The sequence below is a fragment of the Symphalangus syndactylus genome, chromosome 18 (genome assembly GCF_028878055.3).
Source record: "Symphalangus syndactylus isolate Jambi chromosome 18, NHGRI_mSymSyn1-v2.1_pri, whole genome shotgun sequence".
NCBI classification, from domain to species: domain Eukaryota; kingdom Metazoa; phylum Chordata; class Mammalia; order Primates; family Hylobatidae; genus Symphalangus; species Symphalangus syndactylus.
In genome coordinates this window covers 32,852,580-32,877,279 of record NC_072440.2, presented here as the reverse complement: position 1 = coordinate 32,877,279, position 24,700 = coordinate 32,852,580, and the positions used below count along the sequence as shown (strand labels likewise).

The 24,700-nt window shown below is 39.3% G+C and overlaps 1 protein-coding gene across 9 annotated transcripts in view; it reads left to right on the top strand.

The window, feature by feature from the left end:
* Positions 1-24,700, top strand: part of MAST4 (microtubule associated serine/threonine kinase family member 4) — a 581,240-nt gene that overhangs the window by 255,394 nt on the left and 301,146 nt on the right. The window contains exon 4 of one of the 9 annotated variants that reach the window (XM_063623229.1): positions 18,802-18,876. The exons of the other annotated variants lie outside the window; for them this stretch is intronic. Coding sequence (XP_063479299.1) covers positions 18,802-18,876 — 75 coding nt within the window. The remainder of the gene's footprint in view (positions 1-18,801; positions 18,877-24,700) is intronic. 9 annotated transcript variants of the gene reach the window in all.

The following is a 24,700-nucleotide window of genomic DNA, read 5'->3' as shown; positions in this document are numbered from 1 at the left end:
AGGCATTATTAACTCCATTTTTTTTTTTTGAGATGAGGTCTCACTCTGTCTCCCAGGCTGGAGTGCAGTGGTGTGATCATGGCTTACTGCAGCCTCGACCTCCCAGGCTCAGGTGGTCCTCCCACCACAGCCTCCCGAGTAGCTGAGACTACACACATGCACTGCTGTGAGCTAATTTGTGTACTTTTTGTTGAGACGGGGTTTCGCCATGTTGCCCAGGGTGGTCTCAAATTCCTGGGCTCAAGCGGATCTGCTTTCCTCGACCTCCAAAAAGGCTGACATTACAGGCATGAGCCACCGTGCCTGGCCTATTAACTCCATTTTATAGAAGAGGAAACTGAGGCTCAGAGATATATGACAAATTGCCTGGACACCATAACGCTTGTCTGTGTGGATACAAATCTGTATCTCTTTGGCTTCACAATTTGTACCATGGTCTGGCCCTTTCTTACTGCAAAATGATTTTGAGGGAGAAGTTGGGCTGGATTTTTGCACAACTGAAATTCATTTAGACTATGCTTTTGGCTACATTTTTCCCCCATATTAGAAACACAGATAAATCTTTTGTATAGAAAATACCATTGCAATGCAAGTTCTTGGAGCTCCATTGTGTCCGTGGGTTTAAGTAAGTTACAGAGATAGTTGTCGGTAATCTTCAAAGGATATCCTAATGAAATGTAAACTATCTTCCCTCTCTAAGTAGAATTCTCATTATATTCCCTTTGGTGAGTGAAGAAAGAGGTATGCAGAAAATATGATGAGCTGAAGAGGAAGACTGTAGGATCCTGTTTGAAAGTGGAAAACAGAGATGACATATTCTTCTGAACAGTGTCATAGTGGATGACTATGGTCAAAGCCCAGAGTGGGTCTTAAAAGGAGGGTGGGTAATAAATCAAGTCCCTTTGTGATTTTCCTCCCATATATTCTGGCTTCTATTCCTTCATTCATGGCCTTCTGCCATGACTGGTAGAGAGTCAAGTTATTGCTTCTAATGAAAGTGAACTTGTGTTCAAGTCATGTTGGTTAAAGTGGATTCTATTAATGGGAAGAAAATAGAGGCATGTTCGAAAAGCCTGCTTAACCAGTGCGATAATTTAACTTACCTGGAGTAAGTGTAACTGGTCTAGTCATAGGTTTAATAGGTCCCGTGTGTGTGTGTGTGTGTGTAGGTCATTGAAAAATCATTTACCCATATCTTTGTTTTCTATTTATTCTAAATGATCATATTTCTTTAAGTAGGATGCTTAGGATTCTGTGGAAAAGCTGATGGTATTTTTAAAAATAAATAGTATTAAAGAAGTATCTTATGAATAAGTGAGAAAGAACCCTCATGTTTTTATGGGTTTGTCCCTTCTTGTTAGTATCTGGTGAGAGGGAAAAGTTATATCACAGAAGATGGAAGTCTCACATAAGTAACCTTGTTCAGTAATGCTTACATGTTTATTCTGAGTTTGTGCAGAAGTTACTAAGTCTCATCAGAAAGAGGAGAATGTAGAGTTCAAAATAGTTGATTTGGAAAATATTACAGAATGTTTGGACATAAAGTTTTTCAATTCACTGCTTCATGGGTTTTCTGCCTGTGGGAATAGTTTTTTGAATGAATGGAAGGAAAAGACCTAATTCCTGCAAGGATTTTTTGTGGAAAAGGAAATCAGAATTCTTTTCTAAATATATAACTTATGTTTTAAACAGGTTGAATAAACCTTTAAGTATCTTGCATCAAACATAAAGTGCATTTAATTTAGCAAAGCTATTTTAATTATATATTTAATAAATTACTTAAAAGGTCAGTAGAAATTAAACATTTATAACAAATCATAGTTTAAAATAAGTTAGGGAAGTTGCATAAATAGATTTGCTACAAATTTTGCAAATTTGCCTTTTCCACAAAGGCAGGGACTGACATATTTATTTATTTATTTATTTATTATTTTTATAAAAGGTGGTGTCTCCCCATGTTGCCCAGGCTGGTTTTAACCTCCCCAGTAGCAGGATTGCAGGTGTGCACCACTGCCCCCGGCTAGTGTCATTTTTAAAAGTTAAGCTTTGTGCCTATACTGCCTAGCACATAGTAGATGTTTATTGCATGAGTATGTGAAAGAACAAGAATCAGGTATCAGACACTCTTTGCCTAGATTATTTATCCATATTTTGGTGATTTAATATCATGATTAGTGTGTGTACTGGTTATTTATGGAGTTGTGACAAATGACTCCAAAACATATCTGCTTCAAACAACAAATATTTATCATGTCATAGTTTTTGTGAATCAGGAATCCGGATGCAGCTCAGCTGGGTGATCTGGCACCAGGTCTGTTACAAGGCTAATATCAAGGTATCGGCTGGGGCTGCAGCCACTTCAAGGCTGGACTGGGGCACCACCTGCTTTCCAGGCCCACTCAGATCCTTGTCATGTTGTTCTCCTCACAGGACAGCTCATAGCATGACAACTCACTTCCATCAGATGGAGCATGGGAGAGAGCAAGAGAGGGCAGGCAGGTGACCCCTTCTTGGAAAGGAGAAGTTACAGTCTTGTAACCTAATCTAGGAAGTGAAACCTCCTCACTTTTGTTGTATTCTAGTCCTTAGAAGTGAACCACTAAATCCCGTACTCAAGGACAGACTAAAAAAAGGTATGAAGACCAGGAGCCAAGGATGATTGGAAACCATTGTAAATGCTGCCCAATCAGTTAGAAGAGGAAAAAGACGTGAGCTGGGAGCATAAGACGTGAGCTGGGAGCATCTCCATAAGCAGAAGCAGTCACCCTTTCCTCAGTGCTTTGGTATATTTTGTACCCGCCTTGCCATTAGCCATTGTCACATTTTGTGACAAGTGTGTGTGTGAATTCTGCCTTGCTAGATTTGTGAGTTCCATGACGACAGAGACTTCATCCTGTTTGTTTTTGTGTCTGTGTTCACATGCTGTTTGACACTCAAGTATTTAGAAAATAGTGCTATGGTTTGGGTCCGTGGCCCTGCCAAATCTCATGTTGAAATGTAATCCCCAGCGTTGGAGGTGGGCCCTGGTGGGAGATGTTGGATTGTGGGGTGGGATCCCTCATGAATGGCTTAGAGCCATCCCCTTGGTGATCAGTGAGCTTTTGTGGGATCTGATAGTTAAAAGCGTGTGGCACCTTCCCCACCTGCCTCTCTCTTGCTCCCGCTATTGCCATGTTAGACTCCTGTTCCTCCTTCACCTTCTGCTATGATTAAAAGCTCCCTGAGGCTTCCCCAGAAGCTGAGCAGATGCCAGCACCAACCTCTTTTCTTTATAAATTACCCAATCTTAGATACTTCTTTATAGCAATGGAAGAATGGCCTAATGCAAGTAGAATCCACGATTAAGAAAAATACATTTAGAGCTGGACTAGGTGGTGGTTGCTCACTTCATTTGTGTTCTCTTGAGAACAGAGCTGAGATGAGAATTTGAAGGCAAGCAGCTTTGGGATGTTGTCAAGAAGCAGGAATGAGGGAGGAGAGATAAGGAAGCCATGCCAGTGTAAGGGTGCTGTGATGGGCAATGGGAATGTCATTTGACTGACACCTCTCATTTGACTGACACACACCGAAAGAAGTACTCTGGAATTGGCTACCTGAAGGACTGTTATTGGAAACCAGAGCATTTATCCACCACCAGCTCCTGTGCTCATTGGTTGATGGTTGTTCTCCCAGGGGAATGGACTTTGTTTCACTTCCACGCCTTAGGCTTACATGGTTTTGGAGAATGTCTGGGGCAGAAGAAGAAAAGTGTGCCTATTTGAGATGGGATACTTGGCCAGGCCTGATGGCTCATGCCTGTAATCCCAGCACTTTGGGAGGCTGAGTTGGGAGGATCACTGGATCCCAGGAGTTTGAGACCAGTCTGGACAACATAGCAAGACCCTATCTCTAGAAAAAGATATTAAAAATTAGCCAGGTGTGGTGGTGTGTGCCTGTGGTCCCACTTGGGAGGCTCAGGTGGGAGGATTGCTTGAGCTCAGGAGTCTGAGGCTGCAGTGAGCCATGATTGCACCACTGCACTCCAGCCTGGGTGACAGAGCAAGGCCCTGTTTCAAAAACCAAAACAAAAGGGAGAGAGACAGATGGGACACTCTTTGCATGAGGTTAGTCCGAGCTTGCACTGAGTCTCCACTGTGGCTAAGGCTGATATCAAAGGGTGCAGGGAGAACCTGTGGGCTGCGATGCAGGCCTCCCGACTCCCGATTGTGTGGTGTAGGGGTCAGCTGCACTTGCAGACAGAGCCCTAAGGCCTGATCCCAAGTTTGACCTTGATGGTTTGGATGGGAAAATGTGGGAGATCAGAGACGTGGTTAGCTTTCACCCGGAGCTTAAATGGAGAAATCCTTTTGTTTAGTAGTTACTGGAAGTTTTAAGTTGATTTATTTACTGTTTCCACTTGAACAGAAAGAAAAGTGAGATATTGGTCTCAGTTTTGAAGAGTTATTAATTGCCCTCACATGTGCCAGTCAATGTCAGTGCTGTCTGGAGGAAAAGATTAGAAGTTCCTGTGTGTTGCCTTTATCAGGAAGACACATACTGACTGATTGCCTTCCTGATTTTGAATCTGATTTTGCTTATATCTGATTTTGAGTCAAATACTGTGCATTTGCACAAAGACAGCCCTTATGCCCATATTACTGGAGGAAGATCTTTTGATTGTGCTTTTTATTAAATTAGACTCTCCTCTTGTCTTAAATATTGACATAGACAAGAATTATGGTGATATGGCTACATGTCCAGCTGTTAAATGCGGTCTTTAAAATAATTTGAAAAGGTTGTGAAATGCTGAATAACATAGAGAATGATATAACAAACACCTATCTGACATCTAAAATTAAAGTTTACATTTTGTCATTTTTCTTCAGAGAGTATTCTTTATAAAAGCAATTGGATATTATAAAAAGAAGAAAACTTAAAACATGAAGGAAATGTAACAGGACCGAAAATCCTTCTTCAGTCTTTTGTTCCCTTCTCTGCCCTCCCTCCCAGAAGCAAACACTGTCGTAGATTTGATATGTACATTTCTAGTTTGTGTTTTTATTCTGTCATGGACATTTTGGAACTTTTTTTCCCCACTCAGAATAGGTTTTTAGATATCTACATTGATGCATACAGGTTGAGTTCATTCATTTTAAGTGCTGGTTACTATCTCATCTCATGAATATACCACAGTTTATCCTTTCCCCTAACAATAAACATGTTAGGTGTGTCTAGTTTGGGTTTTTGTTTTCACTATTACAAACGATGCGTCAGTGGATATCTATGTGTGGATTGCTTGCTGTCTGTAGGTGAGTATGATTGTAGGATCTATGCCAAGAAGCAGAATTTGCTGGGTTGTATAGTATACACATTTTTAACCTTAATGGATATTGCAATAAACTTGTCAAAGTTCTGAATCATTGTACACTTCTACCAGCAGATCTGTTTTCTTTTATACCAACATTTTGAGACTTTTTGATTTTCACTATTCTGATGGGTGTGAAGTGATGACTTTGTTGTTTTACTTTAGTTTTTACTAAATTACACCAAAGAGGTTATGTATCTTTTTATATGTTTAGTGGTCATTTTGGGTTTCATCTATTCTAAGTTGTTGGGTCATATATTTTGCCCACTAATTTTATTATTTCCCTTTTGTATTAATGTATATATTTTAGATATTGGAAATATCTTATTTCAGCCTGCTATTTTCTTTGAAATTTACTTATGGTGTCATTTGTCATGTAGCAGATTGAATTTTAATGCAGTTCAATTTGTCACTCCTTTTTTATGAGTTTTACTTTCTCTACCTATTTAAGAAATATTTTCCTATTTATAGGTCATAAAATATCTTTTTTTCTAAATTTATTTTTTCATTTTTTTATTTTTTTGAGATGGAGTCTTACTCCTCCACCCAGGCTGGAGTGCAGTGGTGCAGTCTCAGCTCACTGCAACCTCCACCTCCTGGGTTCAACCGATTCTTCTACTTCAGCCTCCTAAGTAGCTGGGACTGCAGGTGCATGCCACCATGCCTGGCTAATTTTTATATTTTTTACATAATGTAAATACTTTTGTATTTTGTATTTTTAGTAGAGACAGATTTTACCATCTCTACTAAAGATGGTTGGCCAGGCTGGTCTGAAACTCCTGGGCTAAAGTGATCCTCCCGCCTCAGCCTCCCAGAGTGCTGGGATTACAGGTGGTGAGCTACCACAACCAGCCTTTTTTTTTCTAAAATTTTAAAGTTGTGTTTTGGCATTGTTTTTAATTCATCTGATTTTTGTTTTGAGTATGGTGTGAGGTATGGATTGAATTTATTTTTCCAGGCAGAGAGTGAATCTTTGGTGTATCATTTACTTAGTGTGTCTTTTTTTCTTGTATGTTTCACCACCTCCAGTTCATACTACATTCACACTGGTGTTGGGGTCTGTTTTTCAGTTCTCTACTTGTCCCAGTCTATTTATTCGTGAGTGAATCCCACATGATTTAACAACTGCAATTTTGTAATCAATCTTGACTTTTGTAGGGCACGTCTGTTATTTTTGTTCTTCTTTTATTTAGAATTGATTTGGATATTTTTGGCTATTTATGCTTTTAAGTAAATTTTTTAAATTGTTTAATTTCACCAAAACAAATCTACTTATAATTTTGGTTAGAATTACAGTGGCTCTTGAAATTAATTTGGGGAGTATTTGAGCCTTTCCTTCTATGTATATGGTATATGTTTCTGTTCTGTATTCATTTGTGCCTATTAAGCTGTTTTACACTTTTCACTATATAGATGGTGTTCATCCTTTGATAGATGTATCTCTAGATACCTTACGATTTTTATTGCTATTGTAAATTATATCATTTTTCCTTTAATGTTTTTCTAGTTGGTTATTACTAGTATATATAAATACTATTTATTTTTGTATATTGATCTTGTATCTAAAATCTGAGCTCTTTTAATCAAAAAATAATATGTGTATTAACAGAATCTCATGATATTTTAGTAGAGACATTCTGTCAACTACAAATAGAATAGCTTTCTAATTATTTGCTTCTTAATTTTTCTTCTGTTGCATTAGTGAGGACTTTTAGTATCTTGATAAATCACAACAATATAACGCTTCTTATTTTGTTGTGCATCATGAGAACTAAATAATGCCTCTTTTTCTTGTCTCTAATCTTCCTTTCTGTAATCTGTTAGACATACATTAAGATTTCTTATTCTGTCCTCTCTGTTGATGATTACCATTCTACCTTTTTGGTATTTTGACATTCCTTAATACTATACTATATTTAAATATTAAAATACTGGAGTTTTTATTGGTGTTAGTACTTTTATTTAAGACACAGGTCAGTGTCTTCATTGGCCCTTGGTTCTCTCTCCAATCCCACCACCCCTGTCCTTCCTTGCCTCCCCATTGCCTTAAACCTATTACCTTTCCCATAAACTCCCAGAACTGTCGATTCATTGACATCTTTAGACTATGTAACAGTTTAAGGGGCATCTGTATTTTACCACTATTTTTATCAAATTCAAAGATAATTAGAAAGCAGTGATACTAAGGAATGAATTAAATGTCTGGTTTGGAGGAAGCTGGGTGAAGGCTTGTCACTGAGTGCAATATCACATGAGATGAGTGATTTAAATACAAGAGGAAGAATAACTTAATGAAGACAGCACAGTCCATGAGCATCTCACATCCTCAGAGTGTGAGTGACAGCAGTGATGGCAGAAGAGAGTGCCGTGCTGCCTAAGGGCCCATCATCCTAAAAGTTAGGCAGGCATGCCTGAGACTGTAGGTCATATTATTTATGGCTCTTTTAGAATTGGACTTTTAATAGAGCAATAGATTTTGGTTTGAGTAGTTACTTGGAAGTCCCCAAAATATCTCAGCATACTTGAGGTCACTGAATTTAAAAAGTCAAACTCAGTGCCACCTTAAATAAATGATTTGATATATTTTATTAATCAGTTATGACTAAGGAGAGGCTCTTTGGGGTGGTCGTTAAGAGCACAGGCCCTGGCCAAATTAGATTCGAATTCCAGCTCCACTTATCAGCTCTGTGACTTCAGACACATTTTTAAACCTTTTACACCTTTATTTTCTCATCTGTAAAATGGGCATAAAAATAGCATTTCCTAGGGCTGTTATAAACATTACAGTAGTTGATACATGTAATACACAACAGAGTGTAACACATAGGAACTGCTATATGTAACTGCTAACTATCTAAAAAATCGTAGATCCACAAGGGTATTTGCTCTTTTAGAGAGCAAATTATTGCCTTGCAATTTTATTGAGGCAATAAAAAATGCTATCCTGGCATTTTATTTTTGCCCATAACAGAGGTTCACAATTATGAGAAGTCGTGCTCATAGCTATAGGTCATGGAATACTCCTTATTCCTTTGGGAATGCTTCAGGATTAAGAATTAAGGAGTTAAAGACAGAAATCTTACAATGTTTCTTTAAATATCTTTCAGCTGCATAAGATTAGCACATTTTTCTTGGCAAAGATCACCTTTTTCGTTTTTTTTCTGGAGTATTTTTCGTCAGCAGCCTTTCTTGTTTTTCCTTCCAAACACTTCCTGTGCTTCTGTCTTTCTGTCATCTGCCCTTATTCTATTCCCCATGCCTCAGCACTTCCCTCCCACCTCTTCACAGCCTCGAACTTACAAAAAAAACAAAAAAAAACAACAAAAAAACCAAGTTTGTTCATTGATTGTTTAGCATGCTTCCTTCCTACTTTGCATGCCACTAGACATCTGGGACAATCAGAGTGGAAGTGTGCTGACAGCATGGGAAAGGCGTTGTGGATGGCGGAGGCACTTTCATGATGGAGTTGGGATCCCTGGCTGGTGGGCAACAAAATGCAGCAGCTGAGTCTGGTGCTAGGAAGGCCAGCTATGGGGCCATCTGCTCCTAGTCTGGAGTCACTGCTCAGTTATTTTCAAAGAGGTTTGCTCAGGATTTGCCTTGTAATTGGGTCACAGTAACTGGAGGCACCTATTACATCCTTCTGCTACATGTGATTTATTTAGGTGAAGATGGGGGATCTGAGACATCAGTGGTCCCACAAAGTCTGGAGCTCATGGGGACCTGAAGCCCCTATCTGGGCTCTAGTGCTTTCATTCAAAAATGTAAAAAATGCTCAAAATCCCCATGAAATCAATTATGTGGAGTTTATAACTGGAAGTGAATTGGGTCAGTGTTAAAGGTGACACAAATCAGCAGGTGCTGAGAGCCTTCTCTGTGCCACTAATAACCAACATTTATGAAGTGTTTACTCATGCTGGGGATGTGCTGAATATGGCATAGGCATAATGTATCTGACAGCCCTATGGAGGTAGCTGTTATTATCCCCATTTTACAGATGGGGAAGCTGAGGCTCTGCTAGGCATGTAGAGCCAGAATACAAACATCTGTCGGTCATTGAGACCTTTTTCACTGTGATAGAATGCCTTCCACACATGCTATGTGAACCCCACAGGGCAAAGCCTAGCAGTGGAACCACTGGGGAGCCAAAATGCCCTGTTTTACATTCTCCTGGTGAAAGTAGGTGTTAAAGAGTACAGAATGACATTATGGCAGTGTGACCTAAACATGAATGAGGATGATTTCATTTGCATTTGTTTGAAATATACAGAGTTCATGTCTTCTGAGCCTTGGGCCTTTTATTAATAAGAGGGGGAGGGATAAGATGACCTTTCATCCATATGCCCCACCCTAGGATTTATAGTGATTACACCCCGGTAGAAGATGTAATTATTGTTGTGTTATAGATTAACACTGTCCTGTTAGGTGTTCAGTGCTGTAATGATGATTGGTGTGTGTGTGGGCTCTTCATCTGTTTCACATAGGAATCTGTGTGGTAAGAAACTGCCAGATGAGAGTTCAGATAGATGCTATCCTACCCCAATCTGCAAAGCCAAGTTGCTTCTCCTTTCCTGGGACCCTGGCCATTCTCTTCATGCCTGCTAGGACAAATGAAACAAGTCAAAACAGGTTTGAGGAGTGTAGCACATCCCCTGCTTAATTTAAACACCAATCAAGTCTAATTATCAGAGCCATATTACTTGCTGGCAATAATTTGCTTTGGGTACAACTTAGAGCTATGTTGAAAATTTTATTTTGCCTTCAGAAAATTGGTTTACCTTTAGATTTCCCCCCCGAATTTCCCTGTGGAAAATTGGTTCTCTTAATTTAGGTGTCTTGTAATTTCACTCATTAAAAAATGTGTGCCGTGTGATATCATTAGATTTTTTTCTAAACTGAAGGGACATAAGTGGGCTGACATATGTGCTGCAGTATAATTGTGCTGTGTTTTTGGAGCTCCAGTCAGTAATTACAACCATAAACTTATTGTCTATGGTAAAATATGTTAACTGGTATTTGACATAAAATTCATTAATTTGAATCGATATGTAATGTTTTAAAATGCTCTAACAGAAGATCATTGACCAATGGATATAATATAGTCTAAGACCCACACATTTCTCTATGAACAGCAGTCAAGGTAAATGTTTTCTAAATAGTTTGTCAATGCCATGATTTCCAAAACACACATATTATGAAGGCTACAAGAAATTTGAACTATGATGTGAGCCCAATAATTGAATTTACTCATCTATAAAACAGAGGGTCTTGGATATTTTTGATCGTTGTAAAATTGAACTAGCTTTCAGGCAGGGTCTTGGAATTTCAGACTTCAAATCTTCGTGCCTAATTACAGATTTGGAAGCTGAGGTCCAGGAAGGCTGAGTGACTTGTCCCTGTAGGTACCACCAGTTTGTGGCCAAGGGGAGAATTGTGTCAGTTTCCCTTCCTGCTATCCCTCAGAGAACTCTCTTCTCCATGGAATCTGAGTGGATTCTGTATAGAATGGCTTTTCTACTTTCCTAATGTTGAATAACTTTAAAAGGTAAATTGAAGTATAACAGGGTTGGGAAGTAAATTTGAATGCAAAGTAAGAATTGCATCAGGAATCCAATCTCAGGGTTTTCTTTTGAGTTGAGACTGCAGACCTACAAAAATTGCAGTAATGTGAAACCTTGACAAAAGAAAACTCCTGGTGATTAGATATGTGGGCTTCACAGATAATATCTAGTTCGCCCCTTCAGCATTTCTGGGAAGTGAGAGCCAGAGGAGAAAAACTATTGTGCAGCTTCCCCACTCAAATTGTTTGCCTCTCCTCCCATCAGACACATAGGCACGTCCACAGTGTTTGTCTAAAACAGAAAAATTTTGAAGGTGAAAAACACTTGCTCTTTAAAAAACTGGGACTGGGCAGAGAAGGAATAAGGGAAGGAGTCACTGTGGTTGCAGCTGCCTTTGGCCCAGTGATTGTGCAGGTGCCTTCCGGCTTCGGTCTGACCACCAGATCACTTTGCACCTTTCCCCATATCTCCCTCCTCCTTGTTTCCCTCTCTCTCCTCCCACCCCTACCTCTTTCCCTTTTTCTTTTCCTTTTTCTTTTCCTCTCCCCATTTCTCATGCTTTCTTTTCTTCCCTCTGCACCCTTCCTTCTTCTTCCTTTTTCCTTCTCCCACCTCATCAGCTGCCACACATCAGGCCTCTGGTGTCTGGTTGCGTTCAGCCCCATGGGGAGATCCTGGCAGGAGACAAGAGACAAGAAGGAGGGAGAATAGAGAATGTGATCGAAATCATTGCTCCCTGGCTCCCTGCTGGTGGCTTTAGCACTGGATGGCTGAATGCTTTACTGAAAAAAGAAGGGCACCTGTCAAGTGACCTCTTCTCTTTTAGGTTCTGGAAGCAGCTTCCTCCCTTTTCCTCTTCTGGCCTAGGGCTGGAAAAAGAGCCCTACTCCTTTGTAAGTAATCCCTTAATCAAATTCTTCTCAAGCCACCCAATGTGAGAGTTCAATCTGTGTTTTGCAGGAATCCTGACTGAAACACTGGGTGTGGTTGAGCTGATGATGGGTAACTATGCATCCCACACACACATACACACTTATGATTGGTTTAATAAATATTTATTTAACACCTACTAAGTGCCAGGTAGAAAACAAATGAGACAAAGTTCCTGGCTTTGTGGAGCTTACAGAAAGACAAACACATACATATACCGTATTATGTCCAGTAATAATAAATGTTATAATGTAAAGGAAGATGGGGAAAAGGAGTGATGGGAGCATCCCTCTTTTAGAGGAGGGGACATTTGAGCATTCCTGAATGAAGCATGGGCATTCTTTGCAAAATACTTAAGGGAATGTTTTCCAGTGAAGGGAATCCCAGAGATCCTGGGTTGAGAACATTCTGGGAGAGGTTTGGGAACAGCTCAAAGACCAGTGTGGCTGCAGTGAAGTAAGAGCTGGGAGCGGGCGAGCCATAGGAATCCAGACAGGCCGCCAGGCTGGACCCAGAGAGTAGAGGGAAGGGCAGGGGAGGTTTGGGAGGAAAGTGACATGGTTTGTCTGATGAGGGGATCTTTGCATATTACAGCATCTGCCCTTGGTAGAATACAGAGAGCAAAAGTAACGGAAGAGAGATATGAGGCTATTGCTGGAGTCGGATGACTCAGATGGTGTTATGGGTTGAATTATGTCCCCCCCGAAAATACATGGAAGTCCTAACCCCCGATACTGCAGATGGAATGAAGACACAAGGAGAAGACAGGCATCTAGAGGCCAAAATGAGGCTTGGAAGAGTTCCTTCCCTCAGCCAGCAGAAGAACCAACCCTGCCAACATCTTCATGTTAGACGTCTGGCCTCCAGAGCTATGAGACAGTTTCTGTTGTTGAAGCTACCCAGTTTATGGTACTGTGTTACAGCAGCCCTAGCAAACTGACACAAATGGCTTAGATGAGGTTGAGGACACTGGAAGTAAGAAAGGGTTGAATTTGTAATATATTATGAAGTTATAACCAGTAGGATTTGCTGAGGCATTAGACATAGGTGCAGTGCTAGTTGTTTGGCCCATGAAAGAGAGAAACTGAGATCAAGGGTGAGACAGTAATGTTGACTCCTGAGTCATTGGAGCCACTGGGTAGATGGTGGTGGTCTTTGCTGGAGATGACAAACACCGGGGAAGGTGGATTTGGTGGGCAAAAGTCAAGAATTGGCAAGGGACATGTGACATTTGCAGTCCTTGTTTGACATCTCAGATAGTTGGAAATGTCAAGGAGATGTGACAGAGTCATACATGCCAGCTATGGTGACCATCACACTCTACCACTGCTGTCTCTGAAACTATAAAGCTTGGACCACTCATTTCCACTGAGAGCCATGCTTTAGAATTGGTTTTTCAGAGGTAGGGTGGGCACCACTGGTTGCACACAAGATTACACTGGTCAGTACACAAATAGTTTTAATTTAGCATTTAATATTTTTAAATATGTATAAGGAAAAATTCATATTACAAAGACATGTTTTCAAGATGTTATTACATAGGCCATCATTAAAGTTGAAGTATTTAAGTTTTTTTAAAAAGTCATCTATTTAAATAAAACTATTAAGAAATTATCACATGTAGTATATGTAATAGTACTTGTAGTGCTACATGGATATGGGAAAAATTAATAAATGACTGAAAGTTTGGTATACAACCTAAAGCATTTATAATGAGCTCCCTAGCCCTGTCTCATCACAGTCTAAAAACCACTTTCTTAGGGCTGTTTTTAATTACAAGTCACATCATCAATTCAGTAAGTAGAGACCAGCATTTGTTTGAAAAATCTGGAAATAGGCTGGGCGCGGTGGCTCACGCCTGTAATCCCAGCACTTTGGGAGGCCAAGGCGGGCGGATCACTTGAGGTCAGGAGTTCAAGACCAGCCTGGCCGACATGGTGAAACCCCATCTTTACCAAAAATACGAAAATTAGCTGGGTGTGGTGGCGCATGCCTGTAATCCCAGCTACTTGGGAGACTGAGGCAGGAGAATCGCTTGAACCCTGGGGATGGAGGTTGCAGTGAGCCTAGATTGTGCCACCGCGCTCCAGACTGGGTGACAGAAACTCCATCTCAAAAAAAAAAAAAAAAAATCAGGAAATAGAGTACATTGCTGGTAGTTGCTGCGTAAAGTATTGGCAAGTATTGTTTCATGATGTAAAATATGAACGTTATGGTGAAAAAAGTTAGCTGCCGTCTTAGGGTCTGCATTTCAGTGATGAGGGTATCCCATTTTGGTGACTCACTTCATTTGAAAAGTCTGCGTTTAACTGGACTTTTCTGGAGATGAGGGAAAATGATCTCTTCTCCTTATAGGGTTATTAATAATAGAAGTTTCATAAATTGTAATTAGCTCTATGGGTTTTTAGAAGCCTATGATGTCATAATTGAAAATGTGCTCTACTTCTAAACGGCACATTTCTTTGATGTTCATTTGGGCTTCTGATCCGTATTTTGATAGGCTTGATAATGGTTAAATCTCCCTGTCTTACAGATTCTATCAATTGATTTATTTTCATGGAATATTTTTGACTTTGTATAATCCTCTATGGCTTTACTGATGTTCAGGGATCTCTTTCATAGCCTATTTGTAATAGCTTTGTTACATTTAAGTACAGTGTTTAGTAAGAGCTTTGGTTGGGGGTGAGATATAAACTATCTCAGAAGTGAGTAGATAAGTTTATTCTTCTCTGAAAATGCATGTGATTCTTTTCAGAATTAAAACTCTTTTTTTTTGTTGTCATTTTTGTTTTTTCTTTTGAGCCCGGGTCTCGTCCCATCATCCAGGCTGGAGTGCAGTGCGTGATCATGGCTCACTGCAGCCTTGAACTCCTGGGCCCAAGTGATCCTCCTGCCTCAGCCTCTCAGGTAGCCAGGACCATAGGCATGGGCTACCACGGCAGGCTATTTTTTTTTTTAAGTAGTACTCCTCATGTTGCCCAGGCTGGCCTCAAACTCCTGAGTTGAAGGGATCCGCCCACTTCAGCCTTCCAAAGTGCTAGGGTTACAGGCGTGAGCCACTATGCCCAGCTAATTAAAACGCTTTTGAATGGACTTTTAAGAAGCAGGCTGGGAGGCCTTCAAATATTTGTATGCTCTGATATATGATTTTCTGGTTTTCTAGGCTAGAAATGCCTAATGACAGATTTTTTTTTTAATGGAACTAATGCTAAAATTACAGATATACTTAGTTTTAAATTTTCCTTGTGCCTCTCATTTTGATATAGAATAACTTATACCTGATTTAAAGAATTAGGCTTTTATAAATCATCTGGTGTTAGCAACTAAATTCACTGGGCACCCATTATTTCACGCCTGATACATTGTTTTCCATAGAGCATTCTTGTAAATATGTTTACATGATGCAAATTAAGCTAAAGTACTAAGCTATCAGATCTGTAATGTTAGGGGAACAATAATTTATTTAAAAAGTGTGATCTGTAGTGTTAAGGGATATTTATAATTTCTAAAATGACTTAATAGGAGAAGTCTTAGTGAAAGCGTTTAGCATAGAGATGAAATATGTCTCATTAAGTTTCTTCATTATGCACATGTCAACTCTTCTTTTGTTAGTCTCTGAGAGTTTATTTACATAACTGAGAGTTGCTTCTTTTATTAGTGATAGTTATCCCAGCAAAATGATTTTGGTTGGGTTCACCTGAGCAATAGAATGTGCTTCCTTTTCCACAAAACTAATGGTGAGGAATCCACCCCTTCCTCAGCCAGCTCCCCTTTCAGTGAAGAGCCCTATTTGCATATGTAAATAAGCCATTCAGTTTACAGCCCTGTGGGGCTGGCCCAGGTCTAATTTGTTATTTTGCTGATGTTGATGGCATTAACCAGGAGGTAAGTGATACCAGGAGACTGATGTCTCAGTCTGGAATGACAGTACCAGAGTCTGAAGGCTGTCATTTAGAAAGAGAAATGGATTATTAGAACTTAGAATTTGGGAAAATGAAGTCACAAATTTTGCCTTTAGTATTGAGTGACATAATTTAATGTTTTCCTGAACACAGAAAGCTATGTGAACAAATCCGGTATATAGGATCGTCAGTTCCCTGTGATACCACTTATGAGAGCCCTGTTTGCTTTTTCAAAAATGTATAAAGTACTACATAATTGAACTGATAATAGCTGTACTTACATGACTAAGCTCAAAGGTTTAGAGTTTGTACCTTTCTTGGATGTGTCATAGGATCTGGTAGGTAGCAAGACTGGGAATAGGGAAAGAAAAATATTTTCAGGTAGGATCTCCCTATAGTGAAGAAGCAGGCATGTTCAGCTTCTAAGGAATTAAATTCTTCTCAAAGGTTCCCATCCTGGATCTAGCTATGTGCACCTTTCCACAAAGTCTCAGTGTCACCAAACTAACATATATATGTATATATATGTATATACGTATATGCGTATATATGTATATGCATATGTGTATATATGTATATGCGTATATGTGTGTATATATGTATATACATATATGTATATACATATATGTATATATATGTATATACATATATGTATATACATATATATACATATATGTATATACATATATATACATATATGTATATACATATATATACATATATATACATATATGTATATACATATATATACATATATACTCAAATAACCATCACAAACTTTTTTTTTTTTTTTTTTTTTAGCAATAGGATACCAAGTGACTAGTTCATTGAAAATTAAGGTTAGTTTAAGGTATCAGTCACATGGAGAAAAACTTGTGGTGAGCTGTTTACATTTCCTTTATTTTCACTGCATGTGCAATTTATTAAATGACTTTAATCCTCTGGGCTCTTCCTGGTTTCTATGAAGATGTATTACTGGAATCTCTGTGTAAATACATTGATTATTTCATAGCCTTATTTGTTCATTACAAGCAGACTATTGTTACAGATTTATGGTACTTGAAAATAAACTAGATAAAATGGACACCAGGTTTCAAAAACCTAACCCTTGAAGGATGTGCTTGCTCTCTTTAAACTAGTCTCCCACCTACTGGGAGTTTAAGATTCAGATCCTGGGTTTAATATCAACATCTGCCCCCTGCTGAGTTCATGGTACAATTAGCTAATTAAAAAATAAAATAACATTTTCACCTTGGAGTCAGAAGAAGAGCAATAAACCACAGGCTCAGGATTTAGTTAATTTGCACATTGACTGTAATTGTGTATTTAATGCTAAGATTAATTTTTTTCTGATGAGTAGCAGTCTGGCCCTGTGCTTTGAAACTCTTAAATCAGTTGTAATCATTCCATAGGGAAGGTTAATAAAGGCGGTTCTTCAGATAGATTAATGAGGATAATTATTTATTTACATTTGATAACTTCTTTTAGGGGCAAAAAGAGCTTTAAAATCACCTTCTGATAAACCATTAAGTTGAAAGGAGCACTTTCACATCAAACTAAATAAATAATCCATGATGCTTTTTTCCAAACACTGTATTTCTCATGTGAAAACTCTTGACTCTATGGAAATGGGAAGACGTGCTCAGGTTTTTGCTTGGTTTTGTTTTGCTCAGTAGTCAGTGAGTCAGTGGATAGATTCTCTGTTCTTAAAGCTTTGGTACATTTTCTAGGTCAGCCGAGTTTCAAGACTATTTCCTTGCATTTTTTTTCCCAGAGAAGGTAGAGAAAGAATCCATGTTGGCAGGGCGGTTACTAGGAAAAACATAATCCTGACTGGCAATCTGCTACTTATAACATTTCCTTTTTGAAAGGTAAGCATTATACTGTGAACGCCAAAGCAGTGATTATGGGCAACTCAAGTGGGTGCGATTGATACACGTCTTAAAAGTATAGAGCTGTTATTCCTAGACGAAGAAGAAAAAGAATACTTAAGTATTGTAATATAGAAATTGCATTTTTATCTAAGGAGGTCTTTTCACCCTCCTCTGTTAAGAGAGCTGAGCAAATGCTAGCCCTCATCTGAGGGTCATTTCGCTGCTGGTGTTGGCTCTCACTTGCATGGGGCCTTTAAACCCAGGGATTTTGTGAGACCATCTCTTGGTTGCTTTCATCTCCCTTTCCCTGGAGTTAGTGCCCACAGTGGGTAGGACTTGCTTCTTAAGTTCTCGTTCACTGTTGTCCAGCTCTGAGAGGTGGAGAAGTAAAACTCTATACCATTAACGAGGCCCTATTCCAAACTTCCCTTTTAAAATATAGTACCTTGGGTGGTATGTTTGTGTGTTTGGCATGGAATGAATAATAGGAAGGTGTAATGCCTTTCCATGTGACCCATTTGTCCAATATGTATACGAGGGCATTAACCGGATCGGTCTTAGGAGAGACCACTCTTTTACATAGGTTTAAATTACAGACTTAATGCTAAATCTCTGTTTCAGCCAATAAAATATAATGTGCATTTAGGGGCAGAGTTTTTGGTGGCTGTCGGGCACCATGAATTCTGCCAGGATGATGGACACAGGAGCTTCTGAGGCAGGAGACTTGTCATGGTTTGAAGGAAGATTGTGATTTCCACATCGTTTTTTTCATATCTAAATGGGTGGGAAGTCTAACCCTAAGAAGGCTCTGCAGTGCTTTCTGTTATTTCAGGAAGATGGACTTCAGAGAAATCATGTCCCAGTTTCCCTTAGTATTTTTGAAATACAGACAATTATCAAATAATAGGAAAATGAAGATGTGATGGGAAATCTCAATACTGGGTTGTGTTTGTGACTTTATTACACACTTGCACATACAAGTTTGTTTATAATAAAATAACTTGCACATCACATATGCTTTTGTGGGGGAGAACGTGTCTTGTGTTTTTGTTATTGATGTTTAGCTAAAACAAAATACAGTGCTGTTAAACACTGTCCCTCTCCCTTTTCTGACCATTTCTCCATCATCCCACAACCCACCTTCTCCCTTCCCACCTCTCGTTCACTCCCCATCTTCCATTCACTGTCAGGAAGGGCAGCCTCCGAAGAGCCATTTCAACTCAGCTCGACATCGCCAGAGACTAGTGGACCCAGCTGCTTCAAAAGTGAGTGTGTCCTGTTGCCCTGGGCAGCGGGTGTGCATGGCGGCATGGTCCCGCTGCAGTAAACAGGGTGTGGGGTTTTATTTATGCTGGTATATTCCAGGGCTTTAGAATATGGATATTGAGAGGAGTCAAAGTCTTCTCTATTAAATCAAGACCATACACGTCAGTGGTGTTCTGGTAAGTGTTTAACAACCAGTCCTGAAAAACGAAACAAATCCCTGATGGTAGCATTTGCTGGATTCCCTGGTGTAGATACTCCCACCCTGGCCAGTTTCCAGTACCAGTGTGACATCACTGAACTCAAAGCTGGGAAGAGGGGCCCAGTGGAGCACTATTGTATAGTTGTATTATGTAGTTTTTCCACCATATAAATACAATTGATGTAAACCCTCTTAAAATGTAGCAAACTACATAGGAAGTGTATCAGTTTTAAGTATGTATTACCCTTGTTTTCAATATAATATATTTACTTTAAATTTAGATATTTTTAATTCACAGTAATGGCTATTTTTAACAACTGGCTTGGAAAACTCCTGAAAATTTACCAAGCTGGGGTGGGTTGGCTTCAGGGCAGCAGTTATACATGTTACGTACATGTTGAGAATAGTCTTAAGCCAATTGGTCATGCCCAACTCTTTTTAATAGATAGCAGTAGCCACAGAAAAGTGGCTGAAGTTTTGTGTGAGGATTTGCTCATCCCACGCAGCTCAACTAAGTCTCAGGCCAGTTCTGTGTAACAGACTTTAATTGAACAGTTATTAGTAGACAGGCAGGAAGCATTCATGAAGCCTGTCCTGTAAACTCAAGTTCCAGCTTGCTGGCGTTTTTAAGTGCTCCAGTCAAATTTTTCCGGACAGTTCCACTCCAGGTCAATGTGTCAACTTTCGAGAGGCAGGATTCTCTCACCTTTTTAGTGGGCACCAAGGAATGGGAATCCTCTGACCCAGTTGCTGGACATAAGGCCATTTAGCAACTGATCATCAGATGTCCTGAGGGTATAAGCTGTAGACATCCCTAGATTCTCATGCTCTGTTTATATAAGGGTGGAAAATTTTGCCAATTCACTTATCTTAAATGCCACTAGTTTCATTGACGAAAGCCTGTTTTTAAACATCTGCCATGTGAGCAGCAAGCCACTGATACTGATTTCACCAATGAAAATCCATTTGAGTATGCCAATTAGCAAAATCTCTGGTGTTGACTAAGACACAGATACCTCTGATATAATGCTAGTTTACCATCCTTGGGAAGTAAATTCTGATTAGAACCACTGACTGTGTATAGGATATAATTGTTTTTGTTTGTTTTGTTCTGTTTTTTTTGAGTCAAAGTCTCACTCTGTCACCCAGGCTGGAGTGCGGTGGCATGATCTCGGCTCACTGCAACCTCCACCTCCTGGGTTGAAGTGATTCTCCTGCCTCAGCCTCCCAAGTAGCTGGGACTATAGGTGCCTGCCACCATGCCCGGCTAGTTTTTGTATCTTTAGTAGAGATGGGTTTTCACCATGTTGGCCAGGCTGGTCTCGAACTCCTGACCTCAGGTGATCCACCTGCCTCGGCCTCCCAAAGTACTAGGATTACACGCGTGAGCCACCACACCTGTCCAGGATATAATTTTAATCTATAAATATATTACATTGCCTATGCTGAAGTGTTTGAAACTAGACTACAGATGTCATAGCTCTTTGTCACATTTATTAAGTGTCTAGGGCATCCCTTCCCACCGAGCCCCAGACAACTCGCTTTAGCTCAGTAGCATCGAGATGAAGTCATGGAAGTTCTATTGGTACATGAAGGAAAAAATAGACTAGCTTTGAATAAGGCATATGGTTTCATCATGTGACATGTGAATTTTGCTAACGTAGAGCACAACTCAGAGTATGGCAGGGCCTTCTTGGACCCTGCCTAAGAGTTTTCACTAATGAGGCACTAAAATACTGGGTGCATTAAGTACATCCACCGTTATACACAGCATGCACCTCATGATCAGTGGTGTTCTAAGGACTCAGCTCGGCATGTACTTTTGTTCCCCCTCTTTCTTTTGTCCTGTATTCATTTCATTCTGTCTTGGCATTTGCAGAAATACTGTGCCTCACCATGCAGTGTGTTCTATAGTACACTATAAATTAGCTAACTTTCTTCTACTGGTGGTGAGAGTCTTTTTGCTGTTGCATTTTGTTTTGAGCAAGAATCATGGCTTCTTTTTCTAGACAGACTTTAAGAGGAACTCATTAAACTGCCACAGAGAAGATGTCTGTTGCCTTAATGTGCCGTGTGAATTGGTTCAGCCACGTTACCAAATAGGTTTAAAAGGTCACATTCTTTCCTCCTCAAAACACTGCAGTAGTAGAAATTTGAGGAGGGCCTAAAAATGTTTTCTAACATTAGGAAGCCATAGGAGAAGCCACATTTTGCTGTGTGGATGCATTACTTGGACAGTAAATGGCAAATGGAAATGTGCATGTATGCAGCTAGTGACCTTTCTTTATAAGCACACTTTGCTTAGATTCTGCACTATGTCATTTTCAACTCAATAACCTGAGCCGTAGTGAAGAATTCTTACAAATTACAGGTTCCTATATTCTGGGGGTCAGTAACAAATTACGGTAAACCAGCTGCCAAATCTTTTGAGAACATTGATTTTATTGTGACTCTACGTTGAAGAAGTGTGTTCCGATAGAAATGTTTAGCTTTACAATGGCAATATGATATGGTGCAAATAATAGACTGGACTGGATTGTGTGTTAGGCTTTGTCATTAACCAGCTCTGTGGACTTGGGTGATCATTTAACACTGAGCCCCATTGCTCTAGATTTTCTCATCTATGAGGAGAGTACAAGAAATGTTCTGTTAATCAAATTATGGAATTGTTGCATTTTTCCACTAAGGCTCCTTATAACTAGATATATCAACATGTAGTCTGAGGTTTTCGACTGGTATTTCTCAATCCTAAAAATCTCTTTACACATGTCATTCCTTATTCCTTCAAAGTATTATTATTAGGCAGTCTTCTCCCAGTATCTTCAGAGGAAGTTAATTTTTAAAAGAGAAATTACTTTAAAGCTATAGGGAAAATATGGGCCAGAAATAAGGGGCTCATTTTCTGCTCAAGGAGTTGGCTTTTTTTTAGCCTGATTTTTTTGTTTGTCGTAGAAAGCCTTTTGTGCTTTGAGTATAGAAAAACAAGCTTTTAAATCTGTTTTATTTGAATAAGAGTAAAGGGTTAGGGGGAAAACAAAGATAAGTATTGTGCCTCTGATTGGCTAAGCTTGTCTGCTGGGAATTTCTAAAGTGCCTTTCACTTTGAGAATATGTTCACCTGTCTGTCCCTCAGTATGAGCGCTGTAATACAGCAAATGAACAAAGAATGAAGCAAAACGGGCAATAGGAATAGTAGTTCAAAGACCATGGAGCAGTTATTTGTAGAGCTGGTAAAGGCCTCTGTTAAATAAAAATCTATTTGATATGGGAGCATCAGGGACATGATCTGGTGGACAGAAGGGAACACGAGAGTGTACAGAGGATTAGTTTTCAAATCTCCTGGCATTTCAGCACAAAAGAATGATGAAGATTTATTCTAGATGAGCTGTCATTTTACATTGGAAGCTTTGCTGATCCAGAATAAACAGGTTCATAAAGATGGTATGAGATTTTGAGTATGTGAGAGCAAATAGTGGTAGGCATAGCATCTGATCAATTTCAAAACCCGAAAGTGTTGTAACAGTCTACCCTTCTTTAAAAAACAAACCAAACTACCCAAATTCACAGATAATCTAACTTTATGTAAACCTGCATATAATTCTAAAATACATTGTTTCATTCTGCTGTAGGGCTTGAAAATCTTTTATCCTAATTCTCAGCAATTTCTTTACCTTTCTCTAATGATAACAAGGTTTCTAAAACCTGGGCTTTCCTGCTGGGAAAATCAGCCCAGAGCTATCTCAGAGCAGATGGTCTTCTTTTCTCACTACTATAAATCTTTTAGGATTGATCCTTTTTTTCATTTTTACCTATCTGAAGAATAAGTGTCTTTGAGACCTTAGAAACCCACTGTTCACAGGGGACAAGAGGCTGCCTTGGCCAGAGTTCATAGTTGCATAGATGATATGATATAATGGTAATGGAAAATCAAGGAATTGTGTTTCTGTCTGTAGCATCAAAAAAAATAGGTTGATTTTTAAGCACTAAGGGGATAGGCTTTAAAATATCTATATTTTTGAGCCTTATTATGCACTGAGTTTCTGGATGGTAATTAACACCTTCCTAGTCTTAGGAATTTCAAGTGTTAAAGAATAATTTCTTCTTTTTCAGAGGGTGCAACACTTGTTACTATATTTAAGGACATAGAAAGATGAGGAAGGGATTGTAAGACTGGTTGCCATAATTATTCTGGGAGTATTTTAGTCACATAAAATGTTGTACTATGTAAACTTTGTAAAAGCCTTCGGGGATGATAAATTTCTAATAGAAAATTCTGAGGCAGCTTATAGTTTTTTTGTGTTGTTACATCAGTCATGCATAAATTATCTTTGGTCCTAACTAAAATGAGCATGAATCTCATTTCTGAAACTTATTAACCATGACTTTGAGTCAATTACTTAATCACCCTGAGAAAACCACAGCTTCCTCATCTGAGAAATAGGGAACAAAATAATCTCAATCTCATCAGGTTATTTTGAAGATTAAATGAGATAGTGCATAAAAAATTTTTACCACATGGTCAGGCACTTAATGAGTACCAAATTATAACAATCTTTTGAGTTATGATTACTGTTACCATAGTTATTTGGTAATCATTTTTTCTCTCATTTGTAAATAAGCGGTTAGTATCACATGATTGTTGAGGTAAAATGTCTGCATTATTAAAAGTCTATACAGTTCTATGTATTTTTTTATTAAAAAATAATTTTAGAGACAGAGTCTCACTTTGTCACTCAGGCTGGAGTACGGTAGCACAGTCTTAGCTCAGTGTGGTCTCTTAAGTCGTGGGTTCAGGTGATCCTCATGCCTCAGACTCCCAAGTAGCTAGGACTACAGGTGCACACTGTCACACCCAGCTCACATTTTTATTTTTATTTTGGTAAAGACGGTCTTGCTATGTTGCCTAGAAATGCTTTCAAACTCTGGGGCTCAAGCAATCCTCCTGCCTTGGCCACCCAAAGTGCTGGGATTACAGGTGTGAGCCACTGTGCCTGGCCCCAGTTCTACTATACTTTTTAAAAAAAATGCTTATCGTACACTCAGCAGTGTGTTAGCCCTGGAGGAATATAAATTACATTGTTTAATTCTTACCCCCTAGAGTGCCATTTAACTGGCAAAAATAAATAAATGAAGCAGGGACAATAATGAATTGCCTGGTAAACACTATCAATGCAATGTTGATTTTGAGTGGAGGGAGATCTGAGTGGCAGCCAGAGAAGGTGTCCTGGAGGTGGTGGTTTTCCATGTGGGCCTATAAGGTGAGGTGGGACTTTTTAAACAGTATGAGCTTAGGCATGTCCATTATGTGAATGCATGCAGTAGTCATCGGTCGGGCCAGGAGATAGGGGATGTGACACAGGCCAAGATGAGGTGGAAGGTATGCTCTTGTCATGGCCCTCTGTGGTGGGAGACACTGCAGCTCCGAGGTCATGTGCCCTATTTTCAAATTGTGTGTACCAGCTATGAAGCCAAGGGAAAATCTTTTATCAGTAGAATGGGGGAAGTCACACCATGTACCTCATTAGGAATGTTATAATTAGATGATCTGTTGAAGCCACTCCATAGAGTCATCAGGCTGTTTTGGCCTAAGTACAGCCAGTACTTAGCTAAATGAGACATAGTCT